The sequence below is a fragment of the Kogia breviceps genome, chromosome 4, assembly GCF_026419965.1.
Source record: "Kogia breviceps isolate mKogBre1 chromosome 4, mKogBre1 haplotype 1, whole genome shotgun sequence".
Taxonomy (NCBI): domain Eukaryota; kingdom Metazoa; phylum Chordata; class Mammalia; order Artiodactyla; family Physeteridae; genus Kogia; species Kogia breviceps.
In genome coordinates, this window is record NC_081313.1 from 57490373 (window position 1) to 57509687 (window position 19315).

General features: G+C 38.3%; 1 protein-coding gene across 3 annotated transcripts in view; it reads left to right on the forward strand.

Moving 5' to 3' along the window:
• ARHGEF28 (Rho guanine nucleotide exchange factor 28) overlaps positions 1-19315 on the forward strand; it is a 330335-nt gene that overhangs the window by 53182 nt on the left and 257838 nt on the right. For 2 of the 3 annotated variants that reach the window (XM_067031143.1, XM_067031142.1), the window contains exon 2: positions 15363-15406. The exons of the other annotated variant lie outside the window; for it this stretch is intronic. In XM_067031143.1, the coding sequence (XP_066887244.1) occupies positions 15374-15406 (33 nt within the window). In that variant the 5' untranslated portion in view covers positions 15363-15373. The remainder of the gene's footprint in view (positions 1-15362; positions 15407-19315) is intronic. 3 annotated transcript variants of the gene reach the window in all.

A 19315-nucleotide genomic window follows, 5' to 3' on the forward strand; every position in this document is an offset into this window, starting at 1 on the left:
AGTGTATATTATTCTCCATTATAAATCATTTTAATATCACACCTAGACATGATTCTGCAAAGTTCTTTTTAAAGATCTCTCTGTGTTCTGTACTTTCACTATGATGTATCTAGATAGAGATTTGTAGGAACTCAGTATATTTTCAGCATCTGAGAATTGTATCAATTAATAAGAATTCTCCACAATTATCTCTTCACATAGTCTGTTGTCCCTTTAATCTCAGTCTGGAACTCCTGTAAAAAGTATGTGGACCTTTTCATACTATATTTCATGTTTCTTAACATCTTTCATATCCTTCCCCTTCTCTAGCTTTTTACTATATTCTGGGTAATCTCTTAAATTTCAAATTCTGGTTTACTGATTACCTTTTCATTTTTCTTTCTTTGTTATTTAACCTGTCCAATGAAGTTTCAGACATTATACCTTTTTATTTTCAGAAGTTTTATTTGGTTCTTTGTCAAGTCAGCCTTGTGTTTTAGGATAGTGTCCTGTGCCTTTCTCATGATTTCAGTTATTTTTTTCAACATCTTATTTAAATATGCTTATATTTTAGAATATTTGGTTAGTCTATTTGAAGTTCTGAGGGTCTGAGTTTGCTGTTTGTACTGTCTTTCTTGTGATGCATAGCTGCGTAGAGCGTTTAATGATTTGGAATTGTGAGCCTATGACGAATGAGACTCTAACTGTGGGAGTTTCGTAAATCTGAGTTAACTCCAAATGCATCATTACCAGCCTGGGACTATTTCTTGTATGTTAATCTCTCAGTTGAAGATTTCCAGGGAATGCTTTCCCCCCACCTCTTCAAAAGCTTAGGCTGAGACAAAGTTCCTTGCCTTTTCCTTTTACTAGTGGTCATACTTTTCTATTTGACTAAAGGTAGAGCCCTCTGGGTACTGCCTTATTCAGGACATGGATCCATGACTTTGTCTCTTGCCCTCAAAGGCCATTTAAACTCTCTCTTTCTGGGCTGAGACCAGCCAAACTCTTCAGGGCAAAGATTCTCAGTAGGTCATCACTGTATTTCTCAGTGAGTCTTAATTTTGTGACTTTTCGAGAGCTCCCTTGTTTTCTTGGGAGAGTTCAAACTATGCATTTGAAGTAGTTCTTAAATAGTCTAACTAATGCTTTGAGCAATAGGGGTCTCAGGTTATTTAACCCATCATATTGGCAGAAAGAAAGTCTGTTTTCTTAAACACTTAAAGGAACAAGTCCTTGTCAACTCATCTTACAAATTTACCCAGCCCATTCCTGGTAGGATTGGTGCCTTTTCTCTGTTCTCTGCTAGCCACCAGTGCTTTTCTTTATTCTAATGTTAATTACGTGTCATTGGCTGTTTTATTGTATGCTTCCTCCAATAGGCCAGGAGTTCCTGAGGGCAGACCCTGGACTTCTGTGGGTGCAAAGTCCCTCAGCTAATGGGAACAAATGGGACCCAGAACACATGAGGGGAGATGGATGAGGGAATTGGAGGCAGAGCCAGAAAGAAAGGGCTGTAATGGCCTAATATGTGACCAATTGATGGAAAATATTGGTTTCAAAATAGGGAATGAGGTCTTTGTTCAGAGTGAGGTGGCATCTTAAGGATGGAGGAAAAAAGGAAAGAACCATAGCCATTCTTTCTAAAAAATGTAATGTAGTTAGAAAGGGGAAATGAATTGGTAGAGCATAACTTGGCATGAGCTCATTTCAGAGGTGGGTAATGGATGTGGTCTGGAATTGATGTTATAGACTATCAATAAATCACTCACTCACTGTAATTAAGTTTACTAGGTACATTCCACACCTGGGATGTTTTGTATGGTTATCGGTATTTTACTAAGTGCTCTGTGAACGCTCATCTAAAATGAAGTTTCCCCACAAATATGTAATCTAAATTTATAGCCCACATACCTAGACAGATCTGTGTTGCGTATGGGCGCATACACATGCACTGAGTCAGGGAATGGCATATTTTCTGTAATTTGGCTCATAGACCTTCTTTCTCCAAACTGTGTGCCCTGCTTGCTCCAAACTGTGTGCCCTGCTTTCCTTCTGTGTTCCTGTCTTTGAGTCAGTGTTTTTGAATGAAGGCATGATTTGTTGGTAGAAAGATCAAGACTTTATACCCATGACTATCCATTACCCTATTAACCTGGCTTATATCACTCAATTAGTTAGCTATCACCTACTAGAAGATAGGAATGTAAAGAACTAGGAGATGAAAGGTAAAAGTTTGTGTGTACCTGTATGTGTGTATGTTGCGAGTGGGGTTAAGATGAACTAAATTTAGTCACGTTGATGAGAAGACCTAAGGTGATGAGAGGTATCTGTTAAGTTTGACCATGTATTTGGCATTGCTATTATGAAATACCTTTATTTCTTGCAGTTCTGGAGGCTAGAAGTCCAAGATCAGGTGCCAGCGTGGTTGGATGAGGCCCCTCTTCTGGGTCATAGACTTCTTGTTGTGTCCTCACATGGCAGGAGGGGCTGGGGAGCTCTTGGAGTCATCTATATAAGGGAACTAATTCCATTCATGGGGACTCCACCCTGATGAACTAAGAACCTCCCAAAGGCCCTGTCTCCTAATACCATTATCCTGGGGGTGAGCTTTACAACATTTGAATTTGTGGGGGGAGACCCAAACACTCAGGCATGCACATACCACACCTGTGTATTCTGTTGGTGCAAATGTTAGTTTTTCAGATTGCATTTTTTTCCTAGAACAGGTAGAGAGTAGTTCAGCTCATGGCATGTGAAGATCTGCCTTGATGTGGCATTTACTGCCTCAGGTTCTGCAAAGTGTAGCATTTAGTTCCTAGTTCCTTTGTAATAGTGCAGTTTTTCAGAATAATGAGCTCAGTGTTGCTTTAGGAAACACACTGTTATGCGAGAGCCATGGAAAACATGATCTGAAAAGGGACTTGAGTAAATAGTAAGAGGGAAAGGGCCCAAGTTCTACCTGCCTCACAGCAGGCATTGCAGTTTTTGGAGCACATCCAATCTTAAGAGCCACCCACTTGTCCAAGATCAGATTGATAGAAAGACAGAGCCTTATTCTTTGGTCTCTCTTGGTGAGGACTGTCAACAAGGAACTTATATGCCATGAAATAGAACCATTCACTCCAATGGAAAATATGCAGATTTAGAAACTAAATTCTTTTTACTATCTTTCTGAAAAGTTGAAGTAAGATTAGTATTCTGTTTTCATTTTTAACTGAAAATCAACATTAATATACAGTTTATGAGTTGGGTAGTTAAATTATAATTTAAATGAAAATATTCAGGAATTTTAATGGTAGATCTGAAAAGAAATTATATGCTAATTTCCTGCAGATTACATCAAGGATAGTATTATGTAGTGAACTGGTATGACTTTCTCGAATATAGGAACTCTCCCATGAGGGATCCCCTTTCTGGAGGAGACTTGAGGTTGGCTAACCTCTCTTTTGAGGAAAGGGCACACCTAAGCCATCAGAAGCAAAATTAAAATCTGTTCAGATTTCAAAGAAGAACATGGCACAGTTCTTCAGGATGCAGGACTGTCCCCGTTACGTGACATTTAACATCCTTGGCCACTAGGCACCAAGTGCCAAGATCTGTTCTCCCCAGCACTTTCGACATTCTCATTTCTTTCCCTTGTCCTGGTAAGCATGCACAGGTCCCCACCAACAAAAAGACCTAAATAAAACAAAAGTCCCCTTCATTTTCCTCTTCATTGCACTGGAAGTGATACCCAGTAACTTTCTAATTTCCAAAGACCATGGCCCCTTCTGAGTCCTCATTCTCCTTGACCTCGCTGCAGTCCCTCGTGAGCTCTAAGCAATTATGTATTATTATCAAATTATTTTTTAAGCTCTTGAATTGCTGCTGAACTGTACATGTGGTTGGACTTGTCTCTCTATAAATGTCTTGAGGGCAGGATCTTATACTTCTCTGTGCCCTTAGTAATATTCAGGACAATGTATTTGGTGTTTAATTTGTTAGCTGAATATTTATTTCTAACTCATTGCCCTGTTTTAATATTTATCCTGTAGGGAAATTCTTTTCTGTTTTAATCTTGAATCCCAAATGCTGAATTTCACGTCTTTATTGTATATGTGATAGAAATTTGTAGTTATTATTCTTAGCATATGTAGGTCACATTTGTTCAGATCTCTGGAGCTCAGGGGTATATCTGAATCTCAGTCACAGTAACAATATAGTTTTTGACTTGGCTTTCACCAGTGAAAACATTTGAATACCAGTTCCCACTCTGCTCCTCCTTTCTGAGACACAGGTCAAGAACCTTCTTCCCAGAAGAGTCTTTTCTGACAACTTCAGCCACAAAGTTCTCTCATTTTCCTAAACTCTTAAAGCATTTACTGTTTAACATGATTTTCTCCACTCCTTACCTCCTGGTTACTCTGCTCCACTGCCCTCATTAGGCTGCTCCTTCCAACATGGCTGTGGCCAAGCAGGCCACAAAGCAACCTCTCAAATCATGGCTTCAGTGGATCCTTCTCAGTTCTTATCTTGCTTTGCATCATTTACCCACAGGGTTTGCTGCCTTGTTCATTTCTCTTGGATTTTGTCACATTCTAAATTTCTAACGTAGCAATAGTTAGATAGTTGGGAGTGTGGGATCTGGAACCAGACTGCTTGGGTTTGAATACTGGTATCTACCAGGATAGTAGTTGTGTGCCTTTGGGCAACCTGCTTAACCTCTCTGTGCCTCACTTTTCCCATCTGTAAAATGGGGACAGTAACAGGAGGTACTCTATAGGGTTGTGAGGATTACATGAACATTGTCTAGCACAATAAATAGTGCTCAGTAAATGTCAGCCCTGATTATTTCTCTATTTTTCTCAATGCCTTTTGTGAGCTTCTCTTCCTCTGCCTTTCTCTTGGAGTTCTCCAAGGTTCTGTTCTAAGCCCTTTTTGATTTTGTGTGTATCTACTTCCTTGATCCATCCCATTTACTCCCAATGCCTTTAACTACTGTTCTATATTATCAAACTCTTTCTCTCCTCTTTCTTGAACTCCAGATCCCTGCTTTTGACCTGTCTTGGACACCAGTCCTCACATCTCAAACTCATTATGGCCAGTATTCATTTTTTATCCTCCGAGCCATTCATCTGCTTTTCTTTTCACTTTCCCTGTCTTGGTCAATGGCATTGTCTATCTCATTTCCCAAACCAGGAACCAAGGAATCACCCTAGATTCCTCCTGATCCTTTTGCCCTACATCTAGTTAAGCATCAAGGCCTTTCCATTTTGTTCTTTAATCTCTTAAATTTGCATGCCCTATAACATTGCTTTGAATCAGGCTCTCAATGTCTTTCACCTGAACAATAGCAATGGTCTCTTACCTGGTTTCCCTGACTTTGGTCTCTCTCTCTCTCTCTCTCTTTCCAATCCATCTACCACCTGTGTCACAGTGATCTCTTTAAAACACAATTTGGATCACACCCCTCTCTTGCTTCAAGCCACTCACTGGCTTGAAGTTCATGTTACTTAGAAAAAGTTTTCATCCTTCTCTCCCACCACTACCCTACACACACTTTCAGTAACCCTGGAGGTGCTACCGAACAACCTCTTCTTTTATGCTTCCGTGTAATTGTACCTGTTTCTTCTGCTTGAACTGTCCTCCCATTTCATGGTCTACCTGGTGAGCATCTATTGTCTGTCTCAGTGATTTTCAACAAGGCTCGCTCTTGGCATTTGGGGTGGGACAGTTCTTTGCACAGGACTGATCCAGTGTTATAGGACACTCAGCATCCATGGTTCCTGTTGCTGAATGCCAGTAGCATCTCCGTCCCCTCTTCTGCTCTTCTCCTACCCCAGCAACCCAGTCAGGTAAGAAACCAGACATGCTCTGCCCTCATTGCCAAATGCCTTTCTGGGTAGGAATGCCCTTAGTTAAAAGCAGTAGTATGTATTCTTTAAGACTTAGCTTAAGCCTCATTTCCTTGGGGAACCATGCCCGATACCTCACCTGCTGACTGATTGGAGTATTTCTGCTTCCCTGTGTTCACAGAATCACACACACATATTTTATATTACCATTGTTTTCCTTTTTCTCACTGGGCTGGCATTTCCTCTAGGACAGAATTCATCCTTGCATCCTCGGTGCCTAGGATATAATAGATACTCAATAAATATTTGTAGAGTAAGTGAATGTTTATGTTATCCTTGGTATTTAGTTGTCTGTCCTCTAGCTTATTTGCCTATTTCATATCGGTATGCCCTTTTCAAATGGATTGATAGACACTTGAAGGGAGACATTTATACTTTTTTTTTTTTAACAGTACTAAGCATATAGGAAGTTCTGAGTAAATGTGCTAAACTAAATGAAACATTTAGAGGCTAGCTATATTTCTAAGGTTAAACCTCATTTCTTTTAATTGTTAAGGTCATATTTCTAAACATTAAAGCATCATTCTAGAATTTCTCCAGGTTTTACACATATGTCCACTAGTTTTATAGTCTAGAATTGGGTGCACTAGTCTAGCTCTTCTGGTTTAAGAATGTCTTAATTTTTATGGGTGGTGGGCGGAGAGTACCTTTTTGTTCCTACAAAGACTGTATAAAGCCTAGTTGGGAATGGGGAGGTAGAGGAGGGTGGCTCATAGCCACAGTTTGCTGCCTGAAATACAGATGAAAGCCATGGGGGAGGTGGTGGCTGCCACCTCTGGTTAGATTAGTAAACTTCTCTGTAGAAGTGATTCTTAGTATCGGGAGAATTTTCCATGTACCGATTCCCCCAGCTACTCTCTCTGCCTCTACTTTCTTCTCTCTCCAGTCTATTCAGCAGTCTTTGGGTCAGCCTCACGACAAGGCAACCTTAGGTAGGTTATCGCCTCACTTCAAACACTTCTTTGGCCTCGCCTTGCCTCTAGAAGGGATTTTCAACCAGAAATATGTGATGTTTTAATCTTGGGTCTCACAACCTCAAATTCAGCCCATGGACTCCACAAAAGAGAACCGGTTTCTTGACTTAGCAGTTACTTTGTTTTTGCCCATAAATAGTATTTCCTACTTTGTTCACCCATGTTTCTTCTCTAACACAGTTCTGAATTTCTTTTGACATTTTAAGTTTTCAAATTTATTCCTAAGGATAAAGCCTTGCTGCCACACAAAATAATCAAAACATGTCATAAGCTGAGAAAGAAATTCTAAAAACATTTTAAGCAACGGCAATATTATTGGAAAATGCGGGCCAGGGGTGGGGGGATGGCCACCACCAGAGAGAAAATTGATCAGCATACATAAATTTTAGCATGACTTTTGAAATTGACAATTTTATTGAGATAATTGTACTGTCACATTCAGTTGTAAGAAACAGTATAGAGAAACTTCATATCCTGTACCCAATGGTAACATTTTGTAAAATTGTTATAATAAGCTCAATTAATATTGACAGTGATACAATGTACCCATCTTATTCAGGTTTTCCAGTTTTACTTATATTCACTAGTACATGTGATCTTAAATTTCTGTACCATTTTTATCACGTGTGTAGGTTCATGCGTTCACCGCTACAGTCAAGATACTGAACAGTTCTGAAACCACTAGGATCCCTCATGTCGCCCTTTTGTAGTCACGACTGCCTTCCCTCCTCACCTCTCCCAATACTGTTTCTCACCCCTGACAACCACTAATCTGTTGTCCATTAATTTTTCTCATTTAAAAGATATTATTTTATAAGTGGGATTATAGTCTGTAACCTTTTGGGATTGGCTCTCATCACTCAGCATAATTTCCTGAAGATTGATCCATGTTGAATAAATAGTTTGCTCCTTTTAATTGCTGAGTAGTATATCTTGCTGAGTTATGTATGTATATATGTAAGTGTGCGCAAAGACAACAGAGTTTAACCATTCACCTATTGAAGACATCTGGGCTGATTCTAGTTTTTGGCTGTTATAAGTAAGGCTATGAACAATCGTGTCCAGGTTTTTGTGTGAGCATAAACTGTTATTTCTTGGGGGGGAAAATACCCATTGGTGGAATTGCTGGTGGCAGCGTGTATTTAGTTTTTAAGAGACTGCCCAACTGTTTTCCAGAGTGACTGTATTATTTTGCACTTTCACCAGCAGTGTGTCAGTGATTTCAGTTTCTCCACATCCTTTCCAAGATTTGGTGATGCCGCTATTTTTATCACCAGTGATAGGGGCACTATTTTATATATTTTATATTTTATATATTTTAATATCCCTCCCATGACAGCCTGCATCGTGTTGTGCACACAGTGACAGTGAGTTGACTTTGACATGATGGAGGAGCTTTAGAGATCTGTTGCTGATGAGGACATTGATGCCCTGATAGGATGTAACTTGCCCAAGATACTTGAGTGATTGAGCTTTGCATTGACTGTGAAGGATACACTAAATGGATTAATAGCATAAGTGAGATGGTAGGGGTATGTTCAATTGACTTATAAAAAGCTTTTAAGGGCTTAATCACTTTGTGTGCAAATACATCCTGTGAAATACCAGCAAGTGTGACTGGTTTGGCGGAACATTTTGTTAGCAGCTAGCTCCCGCTCCTCTTTGTACTTTGCAAATGTCCTCTAATTTAGGCTGTACTATTTCAGACTGACTGGCTCCCCTTCTTCCTCCCCACCCCCAGTAGTTTGAATTAATGAGATCCCATTGAATGGTCATTGTGTTGCTTGCTTTCTAATCTTCAGACATCTCCCCACACTGAGTTCACCAAATAATTCTACTCTTTCACTTAAAGCTGCTTAGACGTGCATAACTCAGGTAGATAACTCCAGTCTGAAGCAGGTCTGTAGACACCGTTGTGTATTAAACAGTAGGTTCATTTCTAAAATGCTTTCTTCTTGCCCATCCATTGTGCTGCCATTGAAGGTTTTTACTTAGACTTGGCCTTACCTCCCATTTAACTGTTCTTTCCTCCTCCTGTTAGTATAACAACTGTGAAATACAATTAAAATTCTACACTCCTAGGTTCACAAAGGAGCTGTGAATCAACATTTCCCTCTAAGTGCAGAAGGTTTCGGACTGAGGTAGCAATTGAATTACCCCAATAGTAATTGCTCTCTGCCCTTTGAATTTTCAAACTGTAGGGGGGATATTTGGTTCTATAAAGTCAAATAAAATTCTTTGGAGCTTGACAGTATTATATTGATGTGGTACAGTGCTCTTCAGAATTCCTGATGCCTGGGGATTCCTTGGGGCTGCCAGGATGAGGCTGAGCTGGGTAGGCCTCTTTTAGACCATCTTCACCCCAATTACTCCTGAATCATTTTGATCAGTCTAATATATAGAGGTTCTGAATGATTAAATAAAGATTCAAATGTTTTAAAAAATCCTTTGCGTATGCTTAATGTACAGTGATAATAAAAATAGTCACAGGTAGCATTTATTGAGTGCTTATGATAGGCCGTTAAGTGTTTTCTCTTTTTTCCTCTATCAAATCTCTTAATCTTCCCAACAATCTTAGGGGGTAGGTACTGTTACTAGTTCTACTTGACACATTAGAAACTGGCCCAGGGAGGTAAATAACAGACCCAAAGTCACACAGTTAGAACAGGGTATAACTGGTGTTCAAACGCAGCCCGTTCTTGAGTCTGTACTCCTAGCCGTGAGGCTTTTGCAGCCTTTTAGCCAAGCAAATTGCTGTCTTTCAGACCATAGTAATGCTACAGAAGGACTGTGCTGAGGCCAAGGAGAGCCTGGGCTCTGGGCTCAGACAGGTTGGATCCACATGCCTCGGCCATGTCTAGCCTCTTGGCCTCATCCTCCACCAAGTGGCACAACTTTGCTGAGATTTTCTTTGCCCTTGTGAAGTGGAGACGGGTGCTGGAGGTCGTGCCATCTGAAGAGAGCAAATATCAGGAAAGCCCTTTAAAGTGAAGCTTCTTGAAATGGGGGCCACAATTCAGAGGTAACAGCGGTGGAGAAAAAATTTGCCTGGGGTTCTAGTTTTTGAAAATAAAATTAAAATTATGAAAATATTTTTAAAATGTAAAGTTTATTCCTTTGGCTGAAAGGCAGCAGAGCATCGCGGCTAGAATTACAGGCTCTGGAGTGGCTGCTCGAATACCAGCACAGCCTTGTTCAGTGTGACCTAATTCATGCTGAGTTTTTAACTCTGCTAACTCTTAGAATGAACATAAGGTGAATCATGTGTGTGTGAGAGTTTAATTAGAGGAGGTTGTGACTTTTTTTCTGACACGACTAATAGCACAGTAGGACATCCATGTCATCACGTTTGATTTTCAGGGCATTATTATGGGGGTCATTTTTATTAGAAATACCCAAGAACGTCTTCCATTTTCTCCTAGGGTGGGGAGAAGGTGCTGTTATTCCTTTAATGTTGAAGTTACTATCTTTAAGCCTTTATCTCATTATGATTATTTCTTCTTACGTGTTAATGGATCTCTGTCACATTCTCATTGATAGTTTTGTATATGACTTGAAGTTCTCCAGTACTCAAATTCTTTTCTCAATCTTATTTAACCTTATTTCATGCTTAAAAAAGATTTCCAGTTTTATTTTGAGTTGATTTGTATTTAGCTATAATATCTGGTAACCATACCAAGCCCTGAACAAACAACTACAAAAATATTTTTTTTGATGTTCAAGATAAAATGGCTAGAGAGTAGATGCTAGCATTGGGTGGGGTGAAGAATGAACAAGGGAGGTTTTTGCTTGTAATTCTATAAGTGGTCAGTTCATTTAAGTATTTTTGTTTAGATAACTTGCTCCTCAGTTAACCTTGTAACTGGAGTGACTTGTAAATGAAGATTTAGATAACTAGGACTTCCACATTTTTCTCAACGCTACCATGAGGATTCTCTGAGATGATGTTTGTGAAATAATTAACGCAGTGCCTGACACACCATTAGCCTTCAAAATATAGTTATTTATAATACGGACAAATATTTGAGCATTATCTGTTAATAAGTTGTATGAGAGGCATACACACCAATGACTTTTAGCATGTTGAAAGACAAAATTAGTCATGGGTTTTATATTGAATCAGTCTTAGAATATTTCATTTAGATGCAAAAACATGAGAAACCCAGAACTTCAAAGAACTGATTTTTTTCTGTATTAGTTAAATGTTACGTTTTAAATTTAAAATATTCTTTTCACCTGTTGAAAATAGTCTAATATTTTTCTTTAGTGTTAACTAGCAACCAGAGATATTGGAATATTATGTATGCTTCATAAAATATCTAAAATATTGAATCTTTTATGTCTTGATGATCTTTTCATAAGATTTTTTTCCCCTGTTGGGAGCAAACTTAAAAACTCTGTACTAAGACCCCAAATTATTCCATGGTGTCTGCCAGCAAGACTAGAAATGTATTAGCTCTTTACTTTCCCAATAAACATTTTCAAAAAAATACAGTACAATAAAAAAGTACTTGAGTCTCAATTTTTGAAATTGCAGGCGGAGAACTCAAGCTTTAGGAAGTGGAGTGTAGCACATGATACTTCACTTATATAGTGAAAAGCTACAGCATGTGAAGAACTTAGGCAATTGTGACTTGCTTAGCAAACACAAATTTTTTATCATTGAACTTGATGTAAAAGGAGGCATGGCCATATTTAGCCATGCAGCTCAGCAAGTGAGCACAGAACTTACTGCTCTTTGCTATAAAAGAGGAATTAATTACAGAAAAGTGAGAATATAGTTTTTAATATCTATTTTGGTTTGAAGTTTTATTTGAGGATATAATATATTGGCAGCAAACTATGTTCTCTACAACTTAAGTAGGAAATCCTGACAGGGGTTTTAGAAGTGTTGGAACAGAGGTTGAGAACTTCTGTGGGGACTTCAGTTTTTAGTGTATTTTTTCAAGGAGTGAAAAGTAGTTTCTCTGAAAAGCAAAATAGCTGCTGCTCAGAATGGCTCTTAACTTTTTTTACTGAAAAGTGGTAAAAGGTAGAGTAGGCAGGAATAATAAAATATGAGTTGTTATAAATATCAGGTGAAATATAAACAACGTGTTGTTTAGCCCTTGATGTTTTGCCTTTTGCCTGAGATGATTATAATTCAGATTTGAGGCAGGCATTTGATGGTGTTGGTGGAGAACGTGGATCCTTCACGAAGCTGTGTGAGGTTGGATTCTGCACTCCAGTTCAGCTCATGTGGGCCTTTTCACTGTATAAATACAGAACTCCAGAGGCGCTGGTGAGCTCCCTTCACTCCACTGGTCGTGCCTTTGTCTGCTAAGCCTGGAGGAAAACAATTGGGAAAAGTAGCCTAACAAGTAGGGGAAAAGGCTTACTTTATAGAGCAGAGCTTCAAAATGTTGACATGTATTTACCCATAAGTGTAATATGTTAACATGTATCCCTTACTTAATGTATTTATTAATAAAACATATTACTGTAACAGTGTATATTCTAAAACATACCTGAAATCTACAAAGCTATAAGGATTAAACATTATAGTAAGATTTTCTTTTATTAATAGCCCTTTTTGCACTCACTAAAAACATTGACATGTAATACATGCCAGTGAGAGTAATATGATGAAAATGTGTCATTCTTTTGAAAACCTTTGCTTAATAATTTTAATGCTGTGTTCGGTTCAGCTTGAATGTCTGGTTCCAAGTACTGTTTACTTTGAAATTGATTTTGAAGTGTCATAGCTGAAAAAGATACCATATTATGATAAATAGATTCTAATTGAAGAAGTGAGTGTTGGCTGTGCTTGTACATAAGGGGATTTATATTTTAACCCCATCCAACAATTGTACAAGAGTTTAAATGTGGCTAATAAATTCCCATCTTCCATGATGTCAATCATTCCTCCTGCAAATTAATCAGAAGCTGTTGCATTTAAAGAATATAAAACCCATGAAACATTTGGAAAGATTAAAAAAAATAGAAAGCTTTTTCCAAAAATTTAAAGCATGCGTGTATGAGGGCTTTTGTAGGTGGCAAACTTTAAATAATTTTTGCAACAAAATCACAAAATGGAAAGGTGCAAATACTTTTTCAAAATGTTTTTACGGTGGTATATACTGTCCATAACCTGAGTTTCTTTTGAGATGCATTTTCTCTTTTACTTATTAAAATATCACCACTTTCTTGAAGGGGTAGGATATTTATTTGAAAACTATTTTTAAAAGGTCTGCTATAAACAGCCAGTTTTCATCTCAGAAAACCCAGCAAATGTGGAACACTTCTATTTTTGTTAGAAAGTTAGGTAGTACATGTTTGGCAACTTTTTAAAGTACTTTGCTGCGATATAACCAAAACACCTTAATGTGGTAAAGATTTTTATGGTCATTTCCCATCTTCTTACAGCAATTGTAAAGATTTGACCATGTTTGAAAGTCTTATTTCTATAAAGTTAACCACACTGACATCCTGTTGAACTGTGTGCTTTTGGCTTCAAGTTCTTCTTTGCAGTATCTCACCCATGAATGACACAGTGGATGAATTTTGCGTATGTGCTTTTTAAACTTATCTGAGAAGCTACCCTATCAGTGGTTGTACTCGAACAGTTTTCCTGTAGATCATTACTTATTAAAGAAGTAATTCACTCTTCAAAATGTCTTCATATTCTCACCAGAAGTGGTGTTGTTTTTTAGTGTATTTTATCAGACAAAAATCTAATACCATCTGTACTTTCTTCTAAGTGTAGGGCAAGCCTCCCACACAGCTTAATATGTCTTAATATGCTTCTTAAAATACTAAGTTTTGAAAGTTTTGCTCATAAAGGAAAGCATTTTAGGTTTTTTTTTTTTTTTTTTTTTTTACTTTGTGGATTTCAGCCTTTTTTCTTAGCACTGCATTTTCTATAGAACACATTCATTTCTTTTGCTATTAGGTAGAAATCTTAAAAGGATATTCTAATTTTATTATCAAGTTTACCGAAATTTTGTAAAGGATTGGAATTGTGAATGGCATGATTGTGAACATAATTGAAAAAAATGGCTACTGTCTTGAGACACAGTGTACATTTAGTGTGAGGGTCATGGTACATGTGCTGGTGGATATACATGAATATTTTAAATGCCTTCTTGATCATTTTGAATCTTGAGGGGCTCTACTCGGTGCTCTTGGATTGGTCATAATTTTTATTTCATAGTGTAGCTGATGAACAATTTATACTGGGATTGGGAGTCCCAGTTTTGTCATTCTTGTGGTTAGTATTATCTTTAACTTGAACTTTCTTTCTTGGACTCCTTAAGCCATTCATCCAGTTTGTGAGCTTAGTTTCATTACAAATTGATGAGGATAACCCATAAGCCCATTTACGTGGGTCTACGTGAACTGCCACAGGGCACAAAGTGTTGCAAATGTGGGCTGAGGAGGGCTCTGCTGTCGACCCCGTGGCCTCGTGTGACCTTTGGTCTCCTCTCAGGATGACTCATGGGAAGTAACTTGTGACCTAGGAGGGTGCCAGTGTCCGCATGTATATGAGCTATCAGTAAAACTTGAGCGAAATGATTTTTTAAAAAGTAAATGAAAATAGAGTTCTTTATATTTTTCCTCCAGGTCATGTGTGACCTCTGGGGCTTACTGTACTCAGAGTCACAATTCAGGTTGCTATGTGTCTGCCTTCTTAGGAGACGTCCCCAAAGTACTGCAGCTGGCTGTGGCCTGGGGACCAGAGCCAGGCTTGGCCTGGTGAGCAGAGCCCTGTCCCAGAGGATGCAGGTGGGTGGTTGGAGAGGGGGAAGGTGAGGGGGGCCGTGAGTCCCCTTGTCTGCCCTACTCAGAGTTCTCATGCAGCCCACTCTTCACTTGCTTCCAATCTTTAGGTCTCTGTCATTCAGCTGTGAGCTCTTTGAGGGCTGGGCCATTTACTGGTCATCTTTGTGTAATGCTGAGCCCGTTGAAGGTGTTCAATGAACCTTTCTTAAAGGATGCTCCTTTTGTCTAAGTTGCTAGCTGGTTTCCGGGTACAGATGGGATGCGGGCACCTAGTGGAGAGGTTGGTTAGCGTGACAGCGGGCTGCATCCCTCCAGACTGAACTCTCTGGCCCTCACCAAGAGGTCTTGGAACTATCTTGTCTCCGCAGGCTCCTGCCTCGTCCGGCCAAGTGTGAATTTTGACCTCAGAGTAGCCTATATCTAAGTGATTAACTAAGGCAAAACTTGCAACGTGCTTATGTTGGCCTTTCTTGGCTTCCTGAAATATAATTTCTATTTGGGAGCAGTCTGTGGGATAATGTTTGGGGTGATAGGTTTTCCTTATGTGTGGATCTTCATGTGAAAGAGGAAAGGGAGGAGGATATTTTATATGGAGAGCATCTTATTCCTTTGTTCTTGATTTTGTCTCTGCGGTTGTCCTATCTAGTGGGTTACTCCTCCTTCTACGATGTTAACTAAAGGGCAGGGCGCAGCTCTGCTGGTTGGTCACACAGGGCTCCTACAATAACTCTCGCTTCTATTATTTTCATTGCAGATGCGGAAGCCATGGAGCTGAACTGCAGTGAAGTACCTCTTTATGTAAGTGCCTAAGCATTGGGCTGCAGGTCTGTAAGTGGCCCTTTCTTGAACTTGAAACCCCTTGTGACTGAAGTGGGAAGAAATGTGCTGTTGGCTGTTGAGTTGGGGCTTTTAAAAAAACAACACACAACATTACTGTCTAGTTCAAGCCTTTGCATGGAGCCTTTTAAAACTGGTTGGCTCCTGGTTCCAAAGTCTGAGTTTCAATTATATTTTCCTGAGTAACTTTTAACTGTATAACTTCTGGAAGGCAGCTCTGCTCACCACGATAACCACCAATGCTTAACTGTATAACTTTTGGACTCAGAAATACTGAGTTCATCTATGTGAATGATTTTTGAACACATTATTTTATGATATCCTGATAATAGCCAAGAATGTTTTCTGTGTGTATCTCTTTTGGGGAGAAGGTTCAGTGACGATTGCGTCAGGTAAAATCCTGAAGTAGGAATTCAAAGGGAGAAGTGCTGGGACATACATAGAGTAGGTGGGGGATTGGGTGACAGAGCTGCCCGGTGAGATTCCTAGTCAGATGTGCCTTCTGGGCTGAGAGAGGATTCCAATCTTGAGAACAGTTACTGGGTGTAACAGAAGTGAGCCGATTGTCTCCCCTCATAGAAAATGGCAGATGATTTTCTCTTCCTTCCTTATTTTAGGCAAAACCTCTTTCCTTGGAATCTATGTTTGGTGGCAGGTGGGCATGGATGTGTGTATGGGCATTGGGGTTTCAAGTGCCCTTTGAATCATCAACTCAAGAAATGCACCAAAAATAAAAAAATTAAAAATTAAAAAAAAAAAAAAGAAATACACCAAGAGTACTAGATCTAGAATAAGGATATGACCTCAATTCATATGTATCCCGAATAGAACAGAATATCAAGAACTTGGAACAAATTTAGTCAGAATCTTAAATCAATTAAAATATATTCATTCATTTCCCCTTAACATACTTCACTACCCAGGTGGACCTCCCTCTCTCCCTTCCACCTCTTCCCTTGCTGTCACCTCCCTCCCCCTTACACATACCCCACTCTGTTCTCTGGAGAAAGACAAAATGATAAAATAAATGGATTTCAGAATAATGAAAAAGTTGCCCTCTGGGTTACTCAGGGGTCTTCAGTATTCTCTCTCGATTGTGATTTGCAAGTTATAAAATGTATTATAGATAGTTAGACTTGGCCCAGCCATAATTAACGATTAAAAAAAAAAAGACTGGTCTAAGGCTAAATTTAGAGTACTCCCAAGTCTTTTTTTTTTTTATTCATTCCACTCTGCTCTCCTATGTCAAACCAAACAGATCTACAAGTCTAAAGAGGATACAAAACTTGGTAGTTTTTCTTTTTTTAAAATTGAATTATAGTTGATTTATAATGTTGGATTGGTTTCTGGTGTACAGCAAAGTGATTCAGTTAGACATATCTATACATATATTTTTTTCTTTTTCATAGTCTTTTCCACTATGGTTTATTACAGGATATTGAATATAGTTCCCTGAACTATACAGTAGGACCTTGTTGTTTATCTATTTTATATATAGTAGTTTGTGTCTGCTAATCCCAAACTCCTAATTTATCCCTCCCCCACCCCCTTTCCCCTTTCATAACCATAAGTTTGTTTTCTGTCTGTGAGTTGGTTTCTGTTTCGTAAATAAGTTCATTTGTGTTATATTTTAGATTCCATATATAAGTGATATCATGTGGTATTTGTCTTTCTGTTTCTGACTTACTTCACTTGGTATGATAATCTCTAGGTCCATTCATGTTTCTTCAAATGGTATTATTTCGTTCTTTTTTATGGCTGAGTAGTATTCCATTGTGTGTGTGTGTGTGTGTGTGTGTGTGTGTGTGTGTGTGTGTGTACATATATATATATATATGTGTGTGTGTGTGTATATATACTACATCTTCTTTATCCATTCATCTGTCAGTGGACATTTAGGTTGCTTCCATGTGTTGGCTATTGTAAATAGTGCTGCTATGAACATTGGGGTGCATGTATCTTTTCAAATTATAGTTTTCTCCAGATATACGCCCAGGAGTGGGATTCCTGGATCAAATGGCAACTCTATTTGTATTTTTTTAAGGAACCTCCATATGGTTTTCCCTAGTGGCTGCACCAGTTTACATCCTCACCAACAGTGTAGGAGGGTTCCCTTTTCTCCACACCCTCTTCAGCGTTTGTAGACTTTTTGATGGTGTCCATTCTGACCAGTGTGAGGTGATATCTCATTGTAGTTTTGATTTGCATGTCTCTAATCATTAGTGAAGTTGAGCATCTTTTCATGTGCCTGCTGGCCATCTGTATGTCATCTTTGGAGAAATGTCTATTTATGTCTTCTGCCCATTTTTTGATTGGGTTGTGTGTTTTTTTGTTATTGAGTTGTATGAGCTGTTGGGATATTTTGGAAATTAAGGCCTTGTCAGTCACATCATTTGCAAATATTTTCTCCCAGTCCATAGGTTGTCTTTTCATTTTATTTATGGTTTTCTTTGCTGTGCAAAAGCTTATACGTTTGATTAGATCTCATTTGTTTATTTTTGGTTTTATTTCTGTTGCCTTGAGACTGACCTAAGAAAACAGTGGTACAATTTATGTCAGAGAATGTTTTGCTTAAATTGTCTTCTAGGAGTTTTATGGTGTCATGTCTTACATTTAAGTCTTTAAGCCATTTTGAATTTATTTTTGTGTAGGGTGTGAGGGAGTGTTCTAATTTCATTGATTTACATGCAGCTGTCCAGCTTTCCCAACACCACTAGCTGAAGAGACTCTCTTTTTCCTACTGTATATTCTTGCCTCCTTTGTTGAAGATTAATTGACCATAGGTGTGTGGGTTTATTTCTGGGCTCTCTATTCTGTTCCATTGCTCCATATGTCTTTTATTGTGCCAGTACCACACTGTTTTGATTATTGTAGGTTTGTAGTATTGTCTGAAGTCTGGGAGGGTTATGCCTCCAGCTTTCAAAACCTTGTAGTTGATCAGCGTCCTGGTACAGCTATTTTAACTCAGACCTACCAGATTATGACCAGACTAGGGAAGAGTCAATACACATTGCTTACTGAGGGAAGAGACTTAAATAGACCAAAGGAGAGCACAATTTTTTTCTCTAATTTTCAAATAATATATACTAATTAGAATAAAATGAAAAATACAGAAAGTGTTAAGAAAATAAGTCACTCATAATCTCATCCTCTATAGATAATTTAAAACATTATTTCATCAATTTTAAGGTACAGTTTTCTCATTTTACATCTCTGAAATTGAGATGCTCTTACTTCACTGTGTATCCTAGCAGATGTCACGATGGAGCTGTCATTACCTATGCATGTGTGACCTTGGTCACAATGGTTCATGTTGTTGTCATTTCAGATTACTTATGTGCCTTGCTGGAACTATATGAATTAATTGCTTTCAAAATGATTTCACCGTGATTTGGCATTAAAAAGGCAAAGTTACTGTGTGTATAGAAAGACATGGAAAGAGCAACATGACAAATGTGGTAAAGTCTCTATAAATATAGATGAGCTCTTTTAATAAGTATAAAATCTCACATTATGTCACACTTTGCAGTTTTGTCTCTTAGTGGAATATAAAATGTATTTCATAACTGATATCTCAGATGAAATACATTATATATTTAACATAATTGACTCATATATACATATATGCGTATAATCTGCTTTTTTCACTTGATGTTTTATGTCAATATTTTTATGAATTGACCTAAGCCAATGTGACCATTTGATCTCATGTAGGAAGAGGTCAGTGGGGAAGTATTATAATGAAAACAAGTCTTAAATTTCATCAAATAAGTAACACATAAACAAAGCAGACACAAACTAGACTCTGACTTGTTTCTGTATCTTGTGGCAGACCCCCTCTGTGACCTTCTATCTTCATAGGTTTCATAA